The 19,742-nt window shown below is 44.8% G+C and overlaps 1 protein-coding gene across 4 annotated transcripts in view; it reads left to right on the top strand.

Annotated features, from left to right (window-relative positions):
• Positions 1–19,742, top strand: part of SMARCC1 (SWI/SNF related BAF chromatin remodeling complex subunit C1) — a 958,790-nt gene that overhangs the window by 16,771 nt on the left and 922,277 nt on the right. For all 4 annotated transcript variants that reach the window (XM_085628643.1, XM_085628641.1, XM_085628642.1 and 1 more), the window contains exon 2: positions 19,190–19,309. In XM_085628643.1, the coding sequence (XP_085484769.1) occupies positions 19,190–19,309 (120 nt within the window). The remainder of the gene's footprint in view (positions 1–19,189; positions 19,310–19,742) is intronic.

Below are 19,742 nucleotides of genomic sequence, written 5' to 3'. Positions count from 1 at the left end.
ACGGAGTAAGTGCAGTGGGCCACTAGGTTTTCATAATTAAAAACTCCAGTTGCTCAGGGTCACTGCAGGGCATTTGAATACTTTGGTAAGTAACAAACCTTTTGCTGCAGATGTAACGTGAAATGCGCTCAAGGTTTAAAAGCCATCCTAAATTGTCAACCTCTCACGTTTGAATCTGATCATCTTCCCGCACAAAGTATGCATTTCAAACAGTTGTACAAACGCGCTCTCTTTTCTCCCCATGAGTGAATGGCTTAAACATTAGGCGTATGTCGCACTATTGCAGCCCAATTTTCCACATACAAACTGCTTTATCGCCCATATTTACATCCTCAGTGCAAATTTATTTCTACTATTAACTCCAAAACCACATACTTAAAATTTACCTTGCAACTTAGGGTAAAATTGTTATAGTGGATGCCATATACTTGTAGGTCGATATTTTTGACAGGAAAATAGTGGTAGAACGCCTAACCTGTACAAAGCTTTATTTACACTCCATTGCACATTCAGGGCAGCACAGTCTGAAAGCATATGATGTGTCTTTAATAATGTTATTAGGAGTAGAAGGGTAGCTCTAGCTCGTTTGGCTTGTTTTCTTTCTGGCATTAAAGACTTTGCACACTTACTAAACAGTGCTTTTTTAATTGCATGATGTGTCGTTTCTGATATATGCCTTGTGTATATATCTTGACCACGTGTTTACACTCCTGACATGTCACTTCAGAATGACCATTCCACAGTGATCCCTTATGCATAAACGTCAGCACTATTGTCTAAATTTCTCTCAGACAACCAGTTTTTTCCAATAATTCCTACCATCCTGGCAGGTTAAGTAGCTGGTCCTGTTGTAACATGATAACGTTCTCTCGTATGATCATCTGCTTTTTAGGTCTTGCCTGACGTTAGCAGCGCGCATGTGCTGCTCTCGCCATGCGAGGGCTTCTTGGAATCAATACGGTTCCAGAAGTCGTGTCTGAGCTCCGCCCGCAATTGTAATTGGCGTGCGTCGTTTGTCGTCACTTATTCAGAACCAACTTTGTTGATTTTACCAGAGGGTTTTAGTCCCTCCTGGTTGCCACCCTGTCTTTTTTATGCCACACCCGGCGGGATCTGATCTTTTACTGGCGGCGTTAGATGGTGGGTTTAATATTGACTTGCTGCACTTTTTTTTTTTTTTTTTAACTCTTTCATGCCTTTTGTTTGCGTGTGGAATGCATTTAACTAGTGGCTTTAACGTAATGTTTTTTTGGGGAGGTATCGGTTATGTTAACGTGTGGTTTCTTGTGTGTGGTATGTATTTTGCTTTTTTTATGCTCTTTTGTTATGGTATTTTACACGTGTGATGTTTTGTTCAGTCTACGCTACTTTGTTACTATACAGGCGCTGTTAATTGAATTTGTCGAGTTTTATGGCGCTCGCACGCTTTCCTTCAGATAGCCCCTGGGCCGGATGCCGTTCTATTGTGCATTGTGTGCGCACGCATGCTGATTCTTGAAGAGCTTGTGCGTGTTTAGGAAAGCCGAGTACTTTGCAGCCATGCTGTGTTTCACATTTCCATTGTTGTGATGTTCCCCCTCGGCCGCGCTTGTTTTAATGTGCCTTGCTTTTTGTTTTCGAGCATTTGTTCTTTTTTTACATAGACTGCCTAATGCCCCCAAGTCACGTGTGGCAGTTTCAGCCATTATTTCTTTTTTTTTTTATATCAATCTCGATTTATACAGGGGGGCACTTCGAAAACTGTAAACTTCTCCTGAAACTAATGCGTCAGGCACACTGCAGTCTTTAGGACACAAACCCCTTCATATAGTCTGGGTAGGGTAGGAGCTGGCAGGGTCACGCTGTGGAGGCCGAGGCCGGGATGTGGAGACTGTTATATTGTCACAAGTGTGAGGAGGGGGCAGTTTGGGTCAAGAGGGGAGAGCTCTGCACCTCGGTGCTTTGAACGTTCACTGTGTAACGAGTGGCGATGGTGTCATCAGCTCCAGTAACAGCAGAGCGGTTCTTGGTAGCTCTGTAGGACTTCTTGGCGCTGGCTGCAGTATATGGGGGCTTGGCAGGAGCTTTCTGCTCGGCCTGGCTGGTTGCGGTCACAAGGCTAATGGCTAGCCTCACCTTGTTTATGGGCAGCCATATTGGTCAGTGAGCAGCCGGCTCGGCTATGGATATGCATGGACTATGTTAGGTTCTGTGGGGGTGGGGGGATGTTGGCTATAGCTCGCTGTCACATGGTTTACATTTCAATCTGTGTATGTGGGGGTTGCATGTTTAAGTGTACTTCTTCTGGGCAGTAAATATGTGTGTACTGCTGAGAATATGTATGCCAGTACTGCTAAAAGCATGCACCCTTCAGGTGGCTGGTAAACGCTCACTACCTGTAGCGCCTGGAGCCTAACAAGGTGCGGGGTTATTGCACCTTCTTAAGGCCACAGGCGCCTTAACTAATAAAGATAGCTTAAAGGTCAATATGCCTGCTGCTGCGATGTGTTTGTGGAGGCGGTTGGTTCCAATGCAGAAATACAGTTCAAGAGGCTAACGCACCAGCTGCTGTGATGTGGCTGTGTAACTAATAATGGGTTTGAAGTCCTACAGGACATACCCCTCCTTTAACCCGACAGTAAAAAATTGCTTTATCGTCTATTATTTAATTGCAAAGAGAAAATTCATTCCGTGGGGTGCGCCGTGGCACTATTTATCATTAAGACTGCCCGCGAGCTGCCCTGGGTGTCAACTTGGCTCTGATTTTCGATATTGCCAAACTGCCACTTTGGCATCACATTATATTTGTGAGCTCGGGCTGGTCGGGGAATTAGACGTGTGTGAGATGGCTGCCACAGGGACAGTTTGCGCGAGCTTGAAAAATATCAATCGCATATTCCCACGGTCACTTGATTGTATAGCGCCAAAACGATGCCCGGTACAAGAGGAGCGCTAGATATAAATATCAGACAGGCCAGGCTCTCTCGACAGTGGCGGACATGGGTGCCCGGCCGCTGGTGTGGCACCAGGCCTACTATTGGTTGGTTTTGTGCCTACTGCCACCCAACGTTTCTTTTTTTCCAGTGTAGTCTGTTTCCAGGTTGAGGCCGATGACTGACAGATGGACCTCTTGAAATAAAGACAATGTCTTGGAAAGTAGTGGAAATCGAACAGACTGCACCTGCTCTGTAAGACATTCTTAGCAGCGCCTAGAGGCGCCCCAGTCGGCTGTGTGTGTTTATTTTTTTTAATCGCATTATTTGTTTCTGTGTCAAGTCATTCAGGCTTTTTTTTATTTGTTCGCGCCTATGAACATCTTACTACTTCTAACATGTTATAGATTCACGAGCCATTCGTTTTCATATATTCGTTCACAGGATGCTACTTTGCTCAGTCATCCATTCTTTTTCAGTTCGTTTCTTTCTTTATAAGCAGTTGGTTTTGTAATTTGTTCGTTCAATAGTTTAATTCCTTTGCATTGCCGTCATCCATTCGTTGATTGTGTGTTTGTTTGTCCAGCATGTATTTTATATGTGTTAGCTATTTAGGTAATCTTTAGGCGTTGGTTCCGTTCTCATATTTATTTATTTATTCATTTAATCTACGGTTTTCTTTCTTTCACTCGTGCTCTTATTTTTCCTTTTCTTCTTTCGTTGAGTCTAACGTTTTCCCTTCTTTCATGCAGTCATGGATTTTTACTCCAGTTGTCACTCGCCCATTCGCACATATGTTAGCAGATTCGTTTCCTATTTATTTTATCCGTTCTCGCTTCGTCCTTTCGATCTTCATTCGGGCATTGTGCCCCCCCCCCTTTCCCGGTCACTGCGGGGTGCCACGTTTGGCAAGAACAAGGGTCGCTCACTGCCACTTGATCGCAGACTTCGCATCACTTAATCCGTGACAGAGGCTGCAGTAGTAAGGGAAGCGTAGGGAAGCCCTAGAGGCAACTGTAGGGGCAATAGTAGAGGTGGCGGTAGGGCAACTGTAGGGGGCCGCAGTACAGGTAGTCGTGGGGGAATGTCTAGGGGTAGCAGTAGAGGAAGCGGTAGGGGCCGCAGTAGAGGTAGTCATGGGGCAGCAGTAGGAAAATCTGTAGGGGCACAGTAGAGGAAGCTGTTGTGGCCACAGTAGAGGCAGTTGTAGGGGCAGCTGAAGGAGCAGCAATAGGAAAAGCTGTCCTTTGCAATGTCAATAGCTCAAACTCGCATAAATGCGAGACCTATTGCATTGCAAATGCTTCGTTTTTTTGGGGGTCTTTTATTCACAATGTAACTCTAAACCATATTTAGCTAAACATTCTATGAGCATTGTGTGACCACGCCTCAAATTGCACTTTTCGTGACCCCTCCATTGCAACATATTCAGTGTGGAAATTCTTCTCATGCTGTTATGGTGCATCGTGGCATATTGTGCTACTGTCTTTTCTGTTAATGAATAAATCAATAAGTGGTTTATGTACGTGGTACACCTCATTTTGTACCCCACACTTCGTAGTGTTGGTTCAACTGCCGCAACAGATTAGTACTTCAATTAGTACTTCAACTCCACGTCTTATGGTGTGAACGTGACCATGCGTTGACCTTTTTTATTATTTTAAATCATTTCACCTTTCATCATTAGATGGGTCATAGAGTGGTCCTATATTTACCAATCGGAGTAATGTTTTGCTACTGCTAGAGTAGGCCTAACCGTTCTTATTGGGGCGCATGGTTGCCATAGCCATATTTTATAAACTTGATACAATTGTTAACAAGCATTGGAAATGCAATAGGTCTCGCAATTACTTGAGTTAGAGCTATTGGCATTGTAAATGGCAATGTCCTTTACCTATGTGTTATGGAGTGTATGTGTGCAGTGTGTAGTCGAATTATGTGGTTTGGATTGGAATTGTTAGTTGTGGAATTGTGTGGCGTGGAATGGAGTGGATTTGTGTAGTGGAATGTATGCTTTCAACGCCTATATACACTTGACTCCAAAGCACAGCATGCATGTGATAAAACCACTCTACTAAACAAACATGCAGCACTCCTGGAGCTGCTCCAATAAGAAACATGCAGTGCTCCTGAAGCCGCTCCTAATGTAGTATGCAGGCCACGGCAACCGCAAAGTTAGCAGTGACCCAGCGACTGCTCGCAACACTAAACAAATAAAAGTAAGTGTGACTCTTGTCAAAGTGGGAAAGCAATGCTATAGCAGCCACTAAACCACACACCCCAGTCACAGAGGAACAACAAAATGTAACCCATGACAATTAAGAACAAGCACTGTTAAAGTCAACACGAGCAACGAGGGAACTCACAGAAGAATCACCCCCCCCTCCAGAAATGCCTTTTATTTATGTGTTGGTTTGGAAAACAGATAAATAATAGGCATTGTTATTTACAATGTTAATAGCTCTAAGTGCGTTGCTGAATATTGGAAACCACTAGCTCAAATTAAGCAAATTTTTAGAAAAAAGTTGCCTGACAATGGTGGTACCTGGTGAGGGCATGGGCAGAGCCATTCCCCTCCGCCTCCATCATTCCCCTGGCTTTTATGCCACATTATTTGGGGTGAGAGGAGGAAGATGATAGGATAGTGGCAATAAAGGGCGGGAGGAGGGGACAGGGTTATTTAGAAACAGGTAGGTTAGGAATTCAGCATCTTACTGACTCCATAATCGCGTGGGCAGACAGGGACAGGTCAGAATTGTACTGTACTTGTATATGATTGAATTAACAAAATGCAAAGCCGTCCCAATAATGTGTTTGTTTATGCTGATAAAGGTTTGTTGTATGTTGACTTTTATTGACTAAATCTACTCCTGTTATTCGAAGATTCTGACCTGATTGTGACTACTTCTATCCCAGCCCCTGCTTTTAGAGGCAATCTTTTATCGGACGTGTGAAAGCTTCTGAGGGTTTTCAGAGGCAATGGTGTCAGTGACATGTGGCGGCTATGACTTCAGCATTTTATAGGATGTGCCGAAAAGGTTAGAGCTGACAACGTTGTACCTGGGGAACTGGGTTTAGTCTTGGCATCGGCTCAACATCGTGTTATTTTGGGTAAATCACGTAATCCCCCCCGTGCCTAACAAAAATGAATGTATCCTTGTGTAACGTACCTGGTGCTCATGTAAAGTGCTCCAAAACCTTAAGGTCGAGTTCGCGACATATAAAACTGCAAAACAAACAAACAAAAAACTTGTGTGATTGGCCTCCACTATCCGACACAGTTTTAGGTGCTGACACGTGACTGACTTGACCCAACCGTTGCAGAAATCAGTCAGGGGTAGGACAAGAGATAATCTTAAGAGTGGGTACCATCTGCTTCTGTGCTGCTGCAGTGGGGTTACTGCCGGTCATGGCTCAGCGCACCAGCCTTCCAAAGAATCGCTCAACGATTAATCGGCTGCTTAACACTGCACAGATGTGCGACACAAAGCGCAAACAATCAATGTAAAACGTGCACTATGTGCAAATGTGTACCGCCTAATATGCAAAGCAAAATGTGCCCCGATACAACTGTACGCAAACATGCGGACGCCTCTCTAGAGGGTGCCTCTTCCTGTATTCGCATAATGGCCGTTTTAATCATACATGGGGACCGCACGAGTTCGCTGTGCAGGGACTACAGGTATGCCTTTAAGATACAAAATATAATACTTGTTAAGAACCGCTCAGGTAGCGGGGAATGGTTAGTGTGACCTGGGACAGCGACGTCCTTCTACCGAGATTGTTGTATCGAGAGAGGTACATGAGGCCGTTATATGTGCCTTTGTTGCTGTCCTGATGGGGGGAGAGCGCGTCCGTGTGTAGGGGGCGTGGCTTCGCGGTATGGGTTTCGATTCCTACAGCTGCAATGTCTTTGTTGCTGTCCAAATGGGGGGAGAGTGTGCCCGTATGTAGGGGGCGTGGCTTCGTGGTATAGGTTTCAAATTCGGCTCGGGGTCACGCGAAAATAAAGAAGCGCTGTTTGATGCCTGCTTCCTAGTTATGCGTTATATAATATAAGTCCTTTCCTTTAATAAGTAGTGATGGGTCGAAGTGAGTGGGACTGTTTTGACTTCAGATTTACCAGACTGAACTGGGATCGCATTCTAGAATTCCTCAGTTGGCACCTGGTGTGGGGAATCATGGGTAGCGCCAGAATGCTGGCGTACACTACACGGTGCGGACTGTGTACTCTTCTTAATATACAACCTTCATCTTCCCTATGTTATGCGGCTTCCATTCTTTACAATTCTGGCAACAATCCTCTCGGACCTTTGGCGTTGCACCCGCAGTTCGTCTGGTTATCTCCTGACCTCTTCTTACGCAGTGAGGTACAGCCACCTTTATCTGATTGCCGGATGCCTGTTATTACATACATGCCAACATTGTAGGAAAGGAAAGCGGGAGATTAAGAAAAGTTAAACGGGATAATGCATTTCACCCATTGACTTCTATGGAAGAAGTGGTATTTTCAGGCGGGAGACAGACAAAACAAAGCCATTCAAAGGCTAGAAGACTGGGCGGATTTGATTTATGGCCGCTGTCACTAAGGCAGGGAGAAAGCGGGCCCATACTTGAGAGAGTTCTTTCTTTTGTTAGAGATCTTGCCCACAAAGGTAAACGGATCACCTCTCCCTCGTGCTATAGGTAGGTGCCTTGCAAATAGGCTTTACTAGAGCCACATTATTCATGAATGGCAGTCGGAAGGCACTGAATACTGTACTTCCCTTGATCAGAACGCTTCACGGCTATTTCCCAAAGGTTTGGGTGCTGTTACGTGGAAGGTTTTTCGGATTACGTTGTCGTAACGTAAAGTATTTGCAAAAAACATATTGTTAATTTGGGCAACAATTTAAAATCTTAGACATTTTTCGTAATCTGGAAAGTGTGCATCTTTTTGTTCATTATGTTCAGTAATGGCTGTTTCCGTCACCGGGCCGGGTGAATTAGTGGATTAATGCATCCATGTCGGGGTCCCGTGTTTCACCTCTTGGTCACAGGTTCATATCCCGGTGAGGACACTTAGCCCTTCATCTTTGCGCAGGCAGGCAAATAAGCACAATTCAGTTGGTCAATAAGCATCTGTTATTCAACATTTAGATGCCCCGTTTGTGGGGAGAAAATGCATGGTACAAGGGCAAGTCATGCTTTGTGGCAGTAATATGGATGGGCTGGATGCAGACGTCATTTGCCTACCCGTTCATCTTTGTGTAGATAGGCAAATCAGCACAATTCAGTTGGTAAATCAGCATCTGTTATTCAGCACCTTGATGCCCCTTTTGGGGGGAGAAAAGGCACGGTGCAAGTGCAAATCATGCTTTGGGGCAGTAGTACAGATGGGCTGGTGCAGACGTCATGTGCCTTCACATTAGTGACAGTCTGAGGTAGTTGGGCAGTTCACGTAGCATTTGTCATCCTTCTGTCCAAATACAAAGATATATCCGGCTTAGCTCTAATTAGTTACGTATGGTGCGAAGTCAACAACTGGTTGGTGGCACATGGAGATTCCTGTATTACAGTGCGGCCCATTAAACTCAGCACTATAGCCGCAAGCTGACAGTTGCATCACAACTGTAACACAGTATCACAACCCACACCGGCGATGGTGGGCTTCGCACGGGCGCACTGCCAGCATCACTTAGGTGACAAGGGGACAACTGATATTCCAGATTGGATGGGTTTCCTGACAAAACATGATGTTTGCCTCTTTCAAGAGACTTGGTCAATTGACCCTATACATCGCAATGGTTACCTTAATTTTTATGTTCCTGCATTAAAAAGTATAAGAGGCCGTCCTTCTGGTGGGCTAACTATATGGGTAAAGCAGGACATGGGAAGCCATATAAAAGTAGGTCTAAGATCCAGCAATGATATATTATCAATACGAATAACCTTGCAGTCTGGAATTAAAGTGGAAATTTTTAACGTGTATGCACGTGGTCTTCCGGGGGGCAAAAAGTCCCCAGTCATACAAGAACTTGAAGACACTTTGGACCTCCTGCCATCTAATATACTACCTCTAGTAGCAGGTGATTTTAACACCTCCTTTGAGCCCCTCGGCCATGATATATCACAGTTCACCGTAGAGGAAGACTCTAGCTGGGGAATTCCTCCCCTAGAGATTGCCCCCATGAAAAGATGGACAGAGGCAGCAATCCAGTAAAAAGGTTTGTGCCTTGGTAATCATCTGAGGGCAGCAAATGGTAGAAGTAAGTCAGACAAACTTGCAAAGAATACTTTTGACAATGGTCGCAGGGTGAGTCGTATAGAGTACCTACTTGTCCATGTAAAGTTATGGGCATATCTCATTGATATGAACGTTATTAATCGAATTGAAAGCAACCATCATCCACTTGCAGCACTGTTTGATCTACCTCTTCAAGGTGGACAACCGGCTCGGCAAGTGAACTTTGTGTCGGATCAATTTTTGTCCAACAACCTGCGTTATCTAAAATAGGATAGGTTCATAGAAGATCCATTATCATTGATTGCAATAAATAAAGAAGTAACTGATGCTTTACAACCCCTTGGAACAATGGCAGATGACATGAGTCCTCACCAGTCTGTGGAGGTAGCACACAATAAACTCTTTGAGGGTTTGAAGAAATACTTTGTCAAAATCACTTCCAAAAGACGGTCCAAGCACTGTAATACTGTGGGTTGGTATAACATTGATTGCAAGAAAGCCCGAGCGGAACTTGGCAGTGCCTTAAGGATGAAAGATGCACTTTCGGTAAGGCTGGCTAGGCTGCACTATAGGAGGACAGTGAAAGAAGCAAAAGGAATGTGGGATAATGAAAAGTGGAAAGATCTCCTTGATGCTTGCAGGTGTAGGAACAGCAAGCAATTCTGGGATATATATATAAATGGGACGGGGGGGGTTACCAGAGCGTCCCCAGAATAATGTGGCTAAGAACGCATGGGTTGCCCACTTCAAACCACAGTATGCAGCCCCCAGTGATGGAGTAAATTCTGATGTTACCTACTGCCATGTGCATTATGAAGAAGCAATATTTTTTTATAAAAGACGTGGAACAGGCTTTAGACAAAGTGATCAAGGGTAAAGCTCCCGGTATGGATGGAATTCCTGCAGATGTGTTTATTGGCGAAAGGCACCTATGGTGCAGGTATATCACGCGCCTTGCAAATGCAATCGCCCAGGGTGCTGATATCCCCGACTCGTGGAAGGGAGCAGAAATAGTCCCTGTATTTAAAAAGGGGGACAAGTCTATTGCGGCCAATTATAGGCCAATTAGCTTCATAGACTCAATACAGAAGATTGTGGCCCGCTTATTCTTACACAAGATTTTATTATGGACTGAAGAGCAGGATATTCTAAGCCCTGTGCAGGCAGGCTTTCGCCGGCGGACAAGAACAATTGACCAAATTTTCCGCTTTATCATCTTACATTGGAAGACGGTGATTTTAGGTAAGGGCGCATTATATGCGGTGTTCGTGGACCTAAAAGCTGCATTTGATTTGGTCCCACGAACCAAACTTTGGGAAGTTATGCGGGAGATGGGAATTGCACCCGAACTTCTTTCTGTAGTCATTCGCTTGCACGAGGGTAATGTAGCTCGGGTCCATTGGGGGGATGTGGGAGAGGTAACGGAAGACTTCCCTGTTGGCAGGGGTGTGAGGCAGGGGTGTTTCTTGGCACCAACCCTGTTCTCGCTCTTTGTCAACGGGGTGGTCGACTTTCTCTCGCAGACCCCCACTGATGCACCAGTTCTGGCTGGATCACGCGTTCCCATCCTCATGTTCGCGGATGACACGTTGATTATCTCTAAGACCCCAAGTGGTCTGCAGAAGGCACTCGGACGCTTTGAAGAGTTTTGCAAAATGAGGGGATTGGTAGTCAACACTGAAAAAACCAAGTTTATGTCTTTTAACGCACACAAATCATTTAGGGGGAAAATCCTTATGAATGATCTCCCCCTGGAGGAGGTAACCTCCTTCACATATTTGGGTATCACAATACAGAAGGGTATGCGTTGGGATTCCCAATTGGATCGAGCGGCACTATTACATAAACAAAAATCAGGTGCTCTCTTAACCAGATTTAAAAGCTCACATACAAAACCAATGTCACCAGTCCTTGAAGTATATGGGACAATGGTATTGAGTACATGATTATATGGGTCAGAGCTCTGGGGCTTTAGTAATTTGAACAAACTGACGATGCTTGAAAATGCTTTTTTATGCAAAATTGCAAGGCTTCCTGTTAGCACACCACTGCGCCCTTTATTGTTAGATTTAGGGAAAAAGCCACTAGTTCACCTTGTGAAGCTTCGTCCACTACTCTACTGGCGCCGGCTCTGGTGTACAGATGAACTTGTACATTACAAGAGCGGCTTCAGTGACATATTAAAATCTGATTTATCACATAATTTGCATTGGTTGCGTAGCATTAAGTCCCTTTTGGGCAGCATAGGATTGTCCGAACTATGGAATGACCCATTAAACGCTACTTTCCCTTCCAAGGATAAGCTGAAAGCTATATATTGGGAATGGGTTTTTATGATAGAAACCACGCAAGGACTTTCCTCTCACTTAACAGGTCGTTTTCTCGATCTAAAAGTTAGTCCATTGCTTGAGATGTACTGGGATATAATAGAGAGGCCCTCTGACCGTAAGTTGTATTTTCAGCTACGGGTGGGCACCCTTCCGGTCGCAGAATTTACCGCTGGTTGGGGCAGTCCCCAAAATAAAGTGACAAATGCTACAGATGCAGAGAGGATCGCGAATCTGTAGAACACTTGCTATTTTTCTGTCCAATGTACATGTTACCCCGGAAAACCTCGATAAAACCCGTCTGTAAATCACTGGGTATCAGGAACTATCGCATAGCCCTTCGTATTTTGAGCACTGATACTGCTCCTCTCATCTGCATAGCAGTGGCTAAGTTCCTAGGGTGGGCCTGGGGCATACGGACCAAAGCCTTGAGATACGACGGTAATTCGTAGAAAAAACTGAAATTGTACAAGTTTCATCTAATGTTCACCACAAGGTTGGAAACACAAACAGTAATTTTAAGACACGTGTTATTTTATCTCGTGAATATCTGTATAGGTTTTAGACTGATTTTAGCTTTTGCGATGGTTGTAATAGGAATTTAATTCTAGTCTTAAAAATTTTAGGTAATTTATATGTTAATTGTGTTATGATTGTAATGTGCTTTTATGACTCAACTGTCGAATAAAGCTTGATTGATTGATTGACAAGGGGACAACGTAAGGGGCTGCTCATCGCTTGAATTTCTCCCCAGGGTCTACGGTCCAATTCTTGTGCAGTACATAGTCTCTGGCAGGTAGCAAAGAGGTAAACTGCATTTTATAACTCATCCCAATTTCATGTAGAGATTTATTGTTAACGTAGTCTGTGGGGAACAGTTGAAATGCAATCAATTGTAGGATAGCTTTATGCATTGCCAAATATCTATTTGCAGAATTTCTCCTTCCCTTTCAGGCGTCAGCAGTCTTGTGTGAGGCTGCTGGTTTACTCTGCACAGGGAGCGGGCATGGTTAAAACAAGCAGGAAGTGGGATAAGGGAGGGGGTGGCAAATGGTGTGCACTTTTGCGGCCGCTTTGATGTCCTCAGTGGCTGCACGGCTCACTGAGGACATCAAAGCAGCCGCGAAAGTGATCAGGCAGGCTGGCAAATGGTGCGCGCTTCCGGCGCACATGCACTGTATTTGGAGGCCTGAAAAGCACTAGTTTGCACTTCCAGATCCCCCTTTTACAAAAGCTCTCGCGAGAGCAGCGCTAAAGCGCTGGCTCAGGCGAGACCTAAAAACAGTACCCTTAATAATCCACACTTAAACGAGCAGTCTTGCCCTTAGCTTTCTTTTGTATGGTTAAACTGCATCCATGCAACATACAAACCACTGTATTCAGCTTGTGGTCATGTTCTCTACCTTTTGTACATTATTTAGAATATCATTCTGAAAATAAGTACATCATCATCTCATTTGAATAACCTCTATGACATGTTGAAAATGGGCCGGTGCAGATGCTAGTCAGTTTTTTGTTTTGCGCCCTTATACCACGCCTAGTGTAATGAATAATGTTGAATGTCTCAACACCAGGTGGAAAGGAATCGGGAGGCATGTGCTTGGTCGATCAAGCATTCTGAACACTTTTATTCTCTCTCACTCTTCATTAAATAATTATGTAATGGTTGAGTTTAAATCCACTTATGTACTCTTAAATTGCAAGGGCTGATGCGTACAAGGCTCTGTTGGACTAATTAGTAAGTTGTGTTGGAGCCAACCGTTCCAAAGATTTGATGCCTTCTGTTTTTTTTAATTTATGTGGCGTTAAATAGTGTGACATGGAACTATGGTGTAGAGTGAAATGTTAAGTGGAATTATGTGGCATGATGTGGAGTGTTTTTATGTGGTATAGAGTGGCTATGTTGGGTTTAATTATGTGGTATTGAGCAGTGTGTAATTTGGTGGAGTTGAATTATGTGGTGTTGAGTGTTATTATGTAGATTGTAATTATGTTGCATGGTGTGGTAAATCGGAGTGGAGTGTTTTGGTAAATCGGAGTTGTGAGGAGCGGAGTGTCGCGGAGTAGAGCGGTGCGGAGTGGCATTGAGCGGAGTGGCATTGAGCGGGGCGGAGTGCAGTGGGGCGGTGCGGAGGAGTGTAAAGCTGCGCGGAGTGGAGAAGAGCGGAGTGGAGTGGAGAAGAGCGGAGTGGAGTGGAGAAGAGCGGAGTGGAGTGGAGAAGAGCAGCGCGGAGTGGAGAAGAGCAGCGCGGAGTGGAGTAGAGCGGAGCGGGCAGAGTGCGGTGGGCGGCGCGGAGGAGTGTAAAGCGGTGCGTCGTGGAGGAGTGTAAAGCGGCGCGGAGTAAAGCAGAATGGAGTAAAGCAGCTATAGTGTGTTGTTCTTCATCCTCGTGATGCATCCTGGCGCGAGGATGTATCGCGAGGACATGTATTGTTTGAACAGTGTAGACAATGGTACTCACTTTACTTCTGAGAAGTTTACTTCATTCTTGGCTGAACGAGATGTTAAACATTTTAAAGTTGCTCTATATTCACAGACCTCGAATGGCTTGGTAGAAAGAGCGAACAGGTTGGTTAAAGATGCCATTCAAGCGGCCATTTCTTCTTGTCAAGATGTACAAGACTTCCTTGAGACTAAGTTGTGGTCGTATAACATTTCTCCACATTGCACCACAGGTGTTTCTCCGTTTTCACTTTTAAGAAACCGGACTGCTCACACCAGTTTGTCCTAATTGGTTACTTAGTAAGAACAACAAGGGCAATGTTGGAAATCAAGAACTGGCTTCAAAAGTTTAAAAAAAACAAGATCTAATGAAGTCAGTGTTTGATTAAAAAAAAAAAATTGATTCACTCGAATTAAAAGTTGGTGATTGGGTTCTCATCAAGAATCCCAAAAAAGTGACCAAGGGTTTGTCGAAATTACTCTTTACCACCAGAATTAGGCATTTGCAATAGGAAGTTACCAGCCAAATTGAATGATTATGTGTTATCATGAATTCATATGTTATTTGATGTTATTGCATTTCTCTTGTTTTACTTCTTGTATTATTTCTTGTTACATTTTATCTGTTCTTATTTCCATGAATTGTTGCTTTTCTTCCTTATGGGAAGGGAGAAGTTATAGTGTGTTGTTCTTCATCCTCGTGATGCATCTTGGCGCGAGGATGTATCGCGAGGACATGTATTGTTTGAACAGTGTTCCATGATCGGACGCTGCTCAATGCGGTCCAGGGTTCCGACAACGTTAAGTCAGTTGTCCGGAGTCCTGGTGCGCAGCGGGAGCGTCTGGTCGTGGGTGTTAGATAAATTTGGAATAAACAGCATCTTCTCAACTTTAAGAAGACTCCTAATTCATTCATACTACAGCAGCGCAGAGGGGAGAAAAGCAGAACGGAGCGGGGTGGGGCGGAGTGCGGTGGTTGAGCGGAGAATTTTGCTTTAACTGCAGAAGCAGTAATGCCAAACTGTGAAAAAGTGCATAAACAGTAATAGCAGTAACATAAAGCTGTGTGATTGGTTCCCTGCTTTCAGAAATGGAGCCTTCAGATGAGAGGGTCATCTGTCTGGATTGGGATGCAGTGGGCAGGAAGGAGAAGGAAAGAGGCTACAGAGAAAGCGAGGAAAGAGCCATATATTTTAAACATTGGCCACTACCTATTAACCAGTTTAATATAAGGATGGGGGAAGCATCGGTATCGAGCACCAGGGGAAAAAAACTGACTTCGGTCTTTGAATGCACAACAAATGGGGCAAGATATACAGCCCTGCTCACAACAGAGCACTGTAAACCACAAGCACTGGTCTACATTGCTCCAGCTTAAAGAAAGTAATAGTGCTCATAAGCTTTGAGTCACAACACCTGTAACGGGCAGTCCTTGAAAATGGGCAGAGCTTTTAAAGCCCATATCCTGAATACAGCATGCCTCGCAGAGACAGCGCAAGCTCTGCCTAGGCGAGACCTGGCTCCACCCAGTGGAATATTCCTCTCATCTCATGCAGTTTGCTATTGGGTAAAGCAGCCTTCCTTCCTGGAAGTGCTTCATATTAGAATGTTTGAAGGACTCTTACACCTGAAAGTACGCAAATTTGTCACATTCACTTATTTTCATCTATATGCAGTTTCTTATGAAAGGCGTCTTTTTTTAGGTCTCGCTGAACCAGCGCATGCGTTGCTCCGAGTCATTTAGTATTGGGGTTTTCAAAGGGCTGCCACAGGCTTTTGGTGGCCTAGTGCTTGTATTCACGCGAGCGTGCACGTGCGCAGCCGCCATCTACCTCCCTTCCAGCACGATCACTTTTACTTTTTAGTGCTGCAGCGCGTGCATCACTGCGTGTTTTTTTTTTTGTTTTGTATTTGCCAGCACTTTGAAAACCCAGATACTTTGAAAACCCCCAGTCCATATCTCACCAGTCCGTGCCTCTCTCCAAGCTTCAATTCCCCCCTCGCCCCCCCCCCCACCACAGCCCCTGTCACCGGCGAGCAGAGGCGGCGGCGCTGGCGCGTGACTGGTGTCAGCTGCGGGCACTAATGTGGAAGCGAGAGATGTTGTGTGGGAGTGTGATTATACATGTATTTACGTCCTTCCACTTGAAAATATGAGGAAATGCTGATTTGTTTTCAGACAAAGTACCTGCGTGTGGGTGCAGCGGAGATGAAAGCAGTGTGGTGATCTCGATGTATCTCTGCCTTTCATGTCATCACTCGTTACCTCTTCTGCCCTCCCCCGCCTGAGCTTCACTCTTTATACTTCCATCACTTCATCTAGCGCAGTCTTCGCCTATCTCTGGCTGCTCTCCCAGATCTTACTTTGCCTCCCAACGCCTGCTCAACCTCTATCTGAGCCTCTGTCTGTCTCTAATTTTCTCTAGGCTTGTCTCTTTACCGCACTGTTCATGCTTCCGCGTACTTTCGTATAATTTTCTCTCTGCCTCCTCCTATCTCTTTTTTTTTTTTTTTTTAAACAATTTTTATTATTTTCAAAACAACAACTCAATACATGCCCCTCTACATCCACCGTCGAAAGGAGAACTGTACATTTATCATTGCTACCAAACATCCAGGAGCTTAATCATCCTTCCCATGTGGGCCCTCCCGCCCTCCCTCTCCCACCCCATGTCAGTGTGCCCCCCTCTGTCGTCCCCTCTCCTTACGTACCCTTCCCCCGACTATGAGTCATGTACGGGTGCTCAACCGCCCCTAGGAAACCCAGGCTTTCCCACACATCCCGCTACTTCTAAATTGTCCAGTGCTCACCAGTATTCCTCCCCTACTCCCCACCCACCGTGTCCTCCTGCCTGTCAGACGTGCTCCCTGCTTCCCCTGTGTCAGACATCAGCCCCTGAAATTCCACCACCAGCGCCTCCCACGCTCGGGCTGTCGCCAGAGCTCTCTTGTCGTCCCTCCGGAGGGCCAATTGCAACCGGAGCGTACCCTCCGCCCCAGCCCATCTCGCAAACGCCACCCTCCACCGTGCCTCCTCCTATCTCTTCTTACTAACTCTTTTTCTCTCTCTGTCTCTCTTCCACTTTTTGCATTTCTCTCCATTTTCTACATCGGAACATCTGTCTATTACTTTTGTATCTCTACCTGTAGAACTTTGTGGGGCCGATTTATAGAAGCATCCGTGTTTACTGCCGAAAATATAAGGGTTTGAGAAATTATTTTTTTAATGAATTTTTGTGAATTTCCAAAAATGGTCCCAAAATATCACTTTCTTCCTTAAACACTTTATTGATGACCGCAATGTGTCAGATACATAACATAGGCAATATGCATTCTATACAGTCTGTTTTGTTCTTGGCCCTTAGCGCATGAATTACAATATATATGCCCCCACAGAAGTTCTGTTTCCATTGTCCTATATGCGATAAACAAGAAAGAGAAAAAAAAAAAGGAAGCTAAGGGTCGCATTCTGTACCAAAATGTTATTTTTACATCAACATGTGGTTTGACAGTATACTGTGTGACAACAGTGTCTGTATCCAGTTTCAACACCTCTAGTTTAACCCTGTTCTGCTTACCAGCCCACATCAGATATATCAGCAAGCTATTCAGGGTGGTGAAAGTGGCACGAGGGATACAACAGAAGGAATTCTGGAAGGCATACAGGCAATGCAGGAGCAATACTATCTTATCCAGGGCCATCCGCCCCATAGTAGACAGGGGGAGGTGATTACAGAAGCAGATGGAGCTCTCTAGTCCAGTAATGAGCACCCCATATTCAGGTTGTAATTAGATTCAGCAGTGTGTGCCACCGCACGTTCAGCCGTAGGCATCTTGCCGCTGAATAACAGATGCTTATTCAGCTACTTTAACCCTTGTGCAAAGAAGTGATGCATAATGATATGTTCTGAAACTTGGCACCAGCTTCAACAAATGTGCAAGCCCATCATTCAATAGAATGGCTTGCATTTTTCTGGGAGACTGCTATTGTGTGCATCTTTGCACATCTCACTTCGTAGGAATATGCCAAAGTCAGATATACTCTTTGGCTACTCTCATTCAGTTGGTGCAGGGATGAAGGCCTGCTGGAGACAACAGGCCTCCTGTACTACAGAGGTCTGTAGCATCCAGAGGATTGCTCTTAAAGGAGTTCTGGAGGCAATATGGGCAACACGTGAAATACGCACCACCCTGATAATGACAGACCGTTAGCATTTCTATCCCTTTTTTCGACCTTTAAGCTCCTTGAGCCATCTCCTGTGCAATGTGTGTGAGGGCAGATCTGAAGGTAAGCATCTTTAAAGACATCCCACTCCATCTATCACTCCCTCTATCACTCCCTTTGCTTTCATCTCTTTCTATCTCCTTCACTGTTTCCGTTCACTCTCTCTGCTTCCAATGTCTCACTCGTTTAATACATCTGTCTCATTCTCTCCCTATTTCACCATTCTCCACTTCTCCCTCGCCCTTCCTCTGTATTAGCCTCATCTCTCTACCTCATCTGCACCTCTTTACTCTCCACTTCTCATATCTTTCTATTTTACTTACCACCGGTTCTACCTGCCTCGCTACTTTGTTTACCTGACCTGTCATTCTGTGCTTCACCTTTCTATTTGTGCTATCTCATTATAACTCACCTCTCTTCCTATCTGATATCTCTCTGGACCTTGCACCTCTGGTCGGCACCTTTCTTACCAGCCTACATTTAAAACTGTATGCCAGGCCTCTAAAAACAAGCATTGGCATAGCCAATAGGTCTCGCCTTTGGGACCTTATACGTTTTTAGCCACGCAACAGTTGATGTTATTGCACCAAGGATATTGTGCTGCATAACTAAATACTTATAAGGTCCCAAAAGCGAGACCTATTGGCTATGCCAATGCTTGTTTGCTACGTTTCTCCAAACCCCGCAGAACATGGTTTAATGTGATAAACGGTGTTTGTGCTTGCAGTGTGTGCCTAAAGCATTTCTGAATGCATGTGTTGACATGTGTTGGAATTTTATACCAGACCTATTGACTTTGCTAGTGTTTGTTTTTAAAGATGTTTACTGTGGCACATTACCGTGTGTTTTGTAGACATTCAGGTGAAGTAGTCTGAGGTGGGTTTTAAGATATGGAAGAAAATCTGGGCATGATGGATGTGATGGCTTTAGCAGTCCGTAGAATTGTTCTTAACCATTGGGTGTTGATGGTGTCAGACCTTAATATAATTCTCTAAATTGTTGTTTACGTGATAATGTGGAAAAGTGGCTTTGAACTTTTTTTTGGTTTTTTTGCAGTATGTTCAAGCAGATGCTCCGACCAGTAAAGCCTTGGCCGGGCTTGTGGTGCAACTTCTGCAGTTCCAGGAGGATGCCTTTGGAAGACATGTTACTAACCCTGCATTCACCAAGCTTCCGGTAAGTAGATATTAACGCTGTGTGCATTACTTTTTGGCATTGCTCAATAAGTTGTTCCTGCGTTGCTCTCGCCATGCGAGTGCCATTTGCAATCAATTCTCCCGAGGGCTTACATGCATGCGTCTGCATGGCCAACGCTGGCTGCTCTTGCCATTTGTCCAAAGCAAACAGCATGCGTGTGTTCTAGGGACTGTGGGCAGTCCGACGCCATCTTGCGAAGCTTTCGTTGTCATAGCAACGAAAATGCTGCTTCGCGTATGCAGCTTGCCACGTATGGGTGTACAAAATGTGCATGCGCACGCATGGCGGCGTGAAACAGAAGAGATGCAAGGCGGTCTGTGGGGTTTCTGCTGGAGCGTGGTGGGGTTTAGAGGTCTTGTTATCGTATGGTTCCTTGCTGGTTATTAATCATCACAATGTGAAAATAAAACAG

Source organism: Triturus cristatus, chromosome 10 (assembly GCF_964204655.1).
Source record: "Triturus cristatus chromosome 10, aTriCri1.1, whole genome shotgun sequence".
In the NCBI taxonomy this organism is placed as follows: Eukaryota; Metazoa; Chordata; class Amphibia; order Caudata; family Salamandridae; genus Triturus; species Triturus cristatus.
Note: the sequence above shows the minus strand (reverse complement) of the source record. Positions and strands in the feature narration are given on the sequence as shown.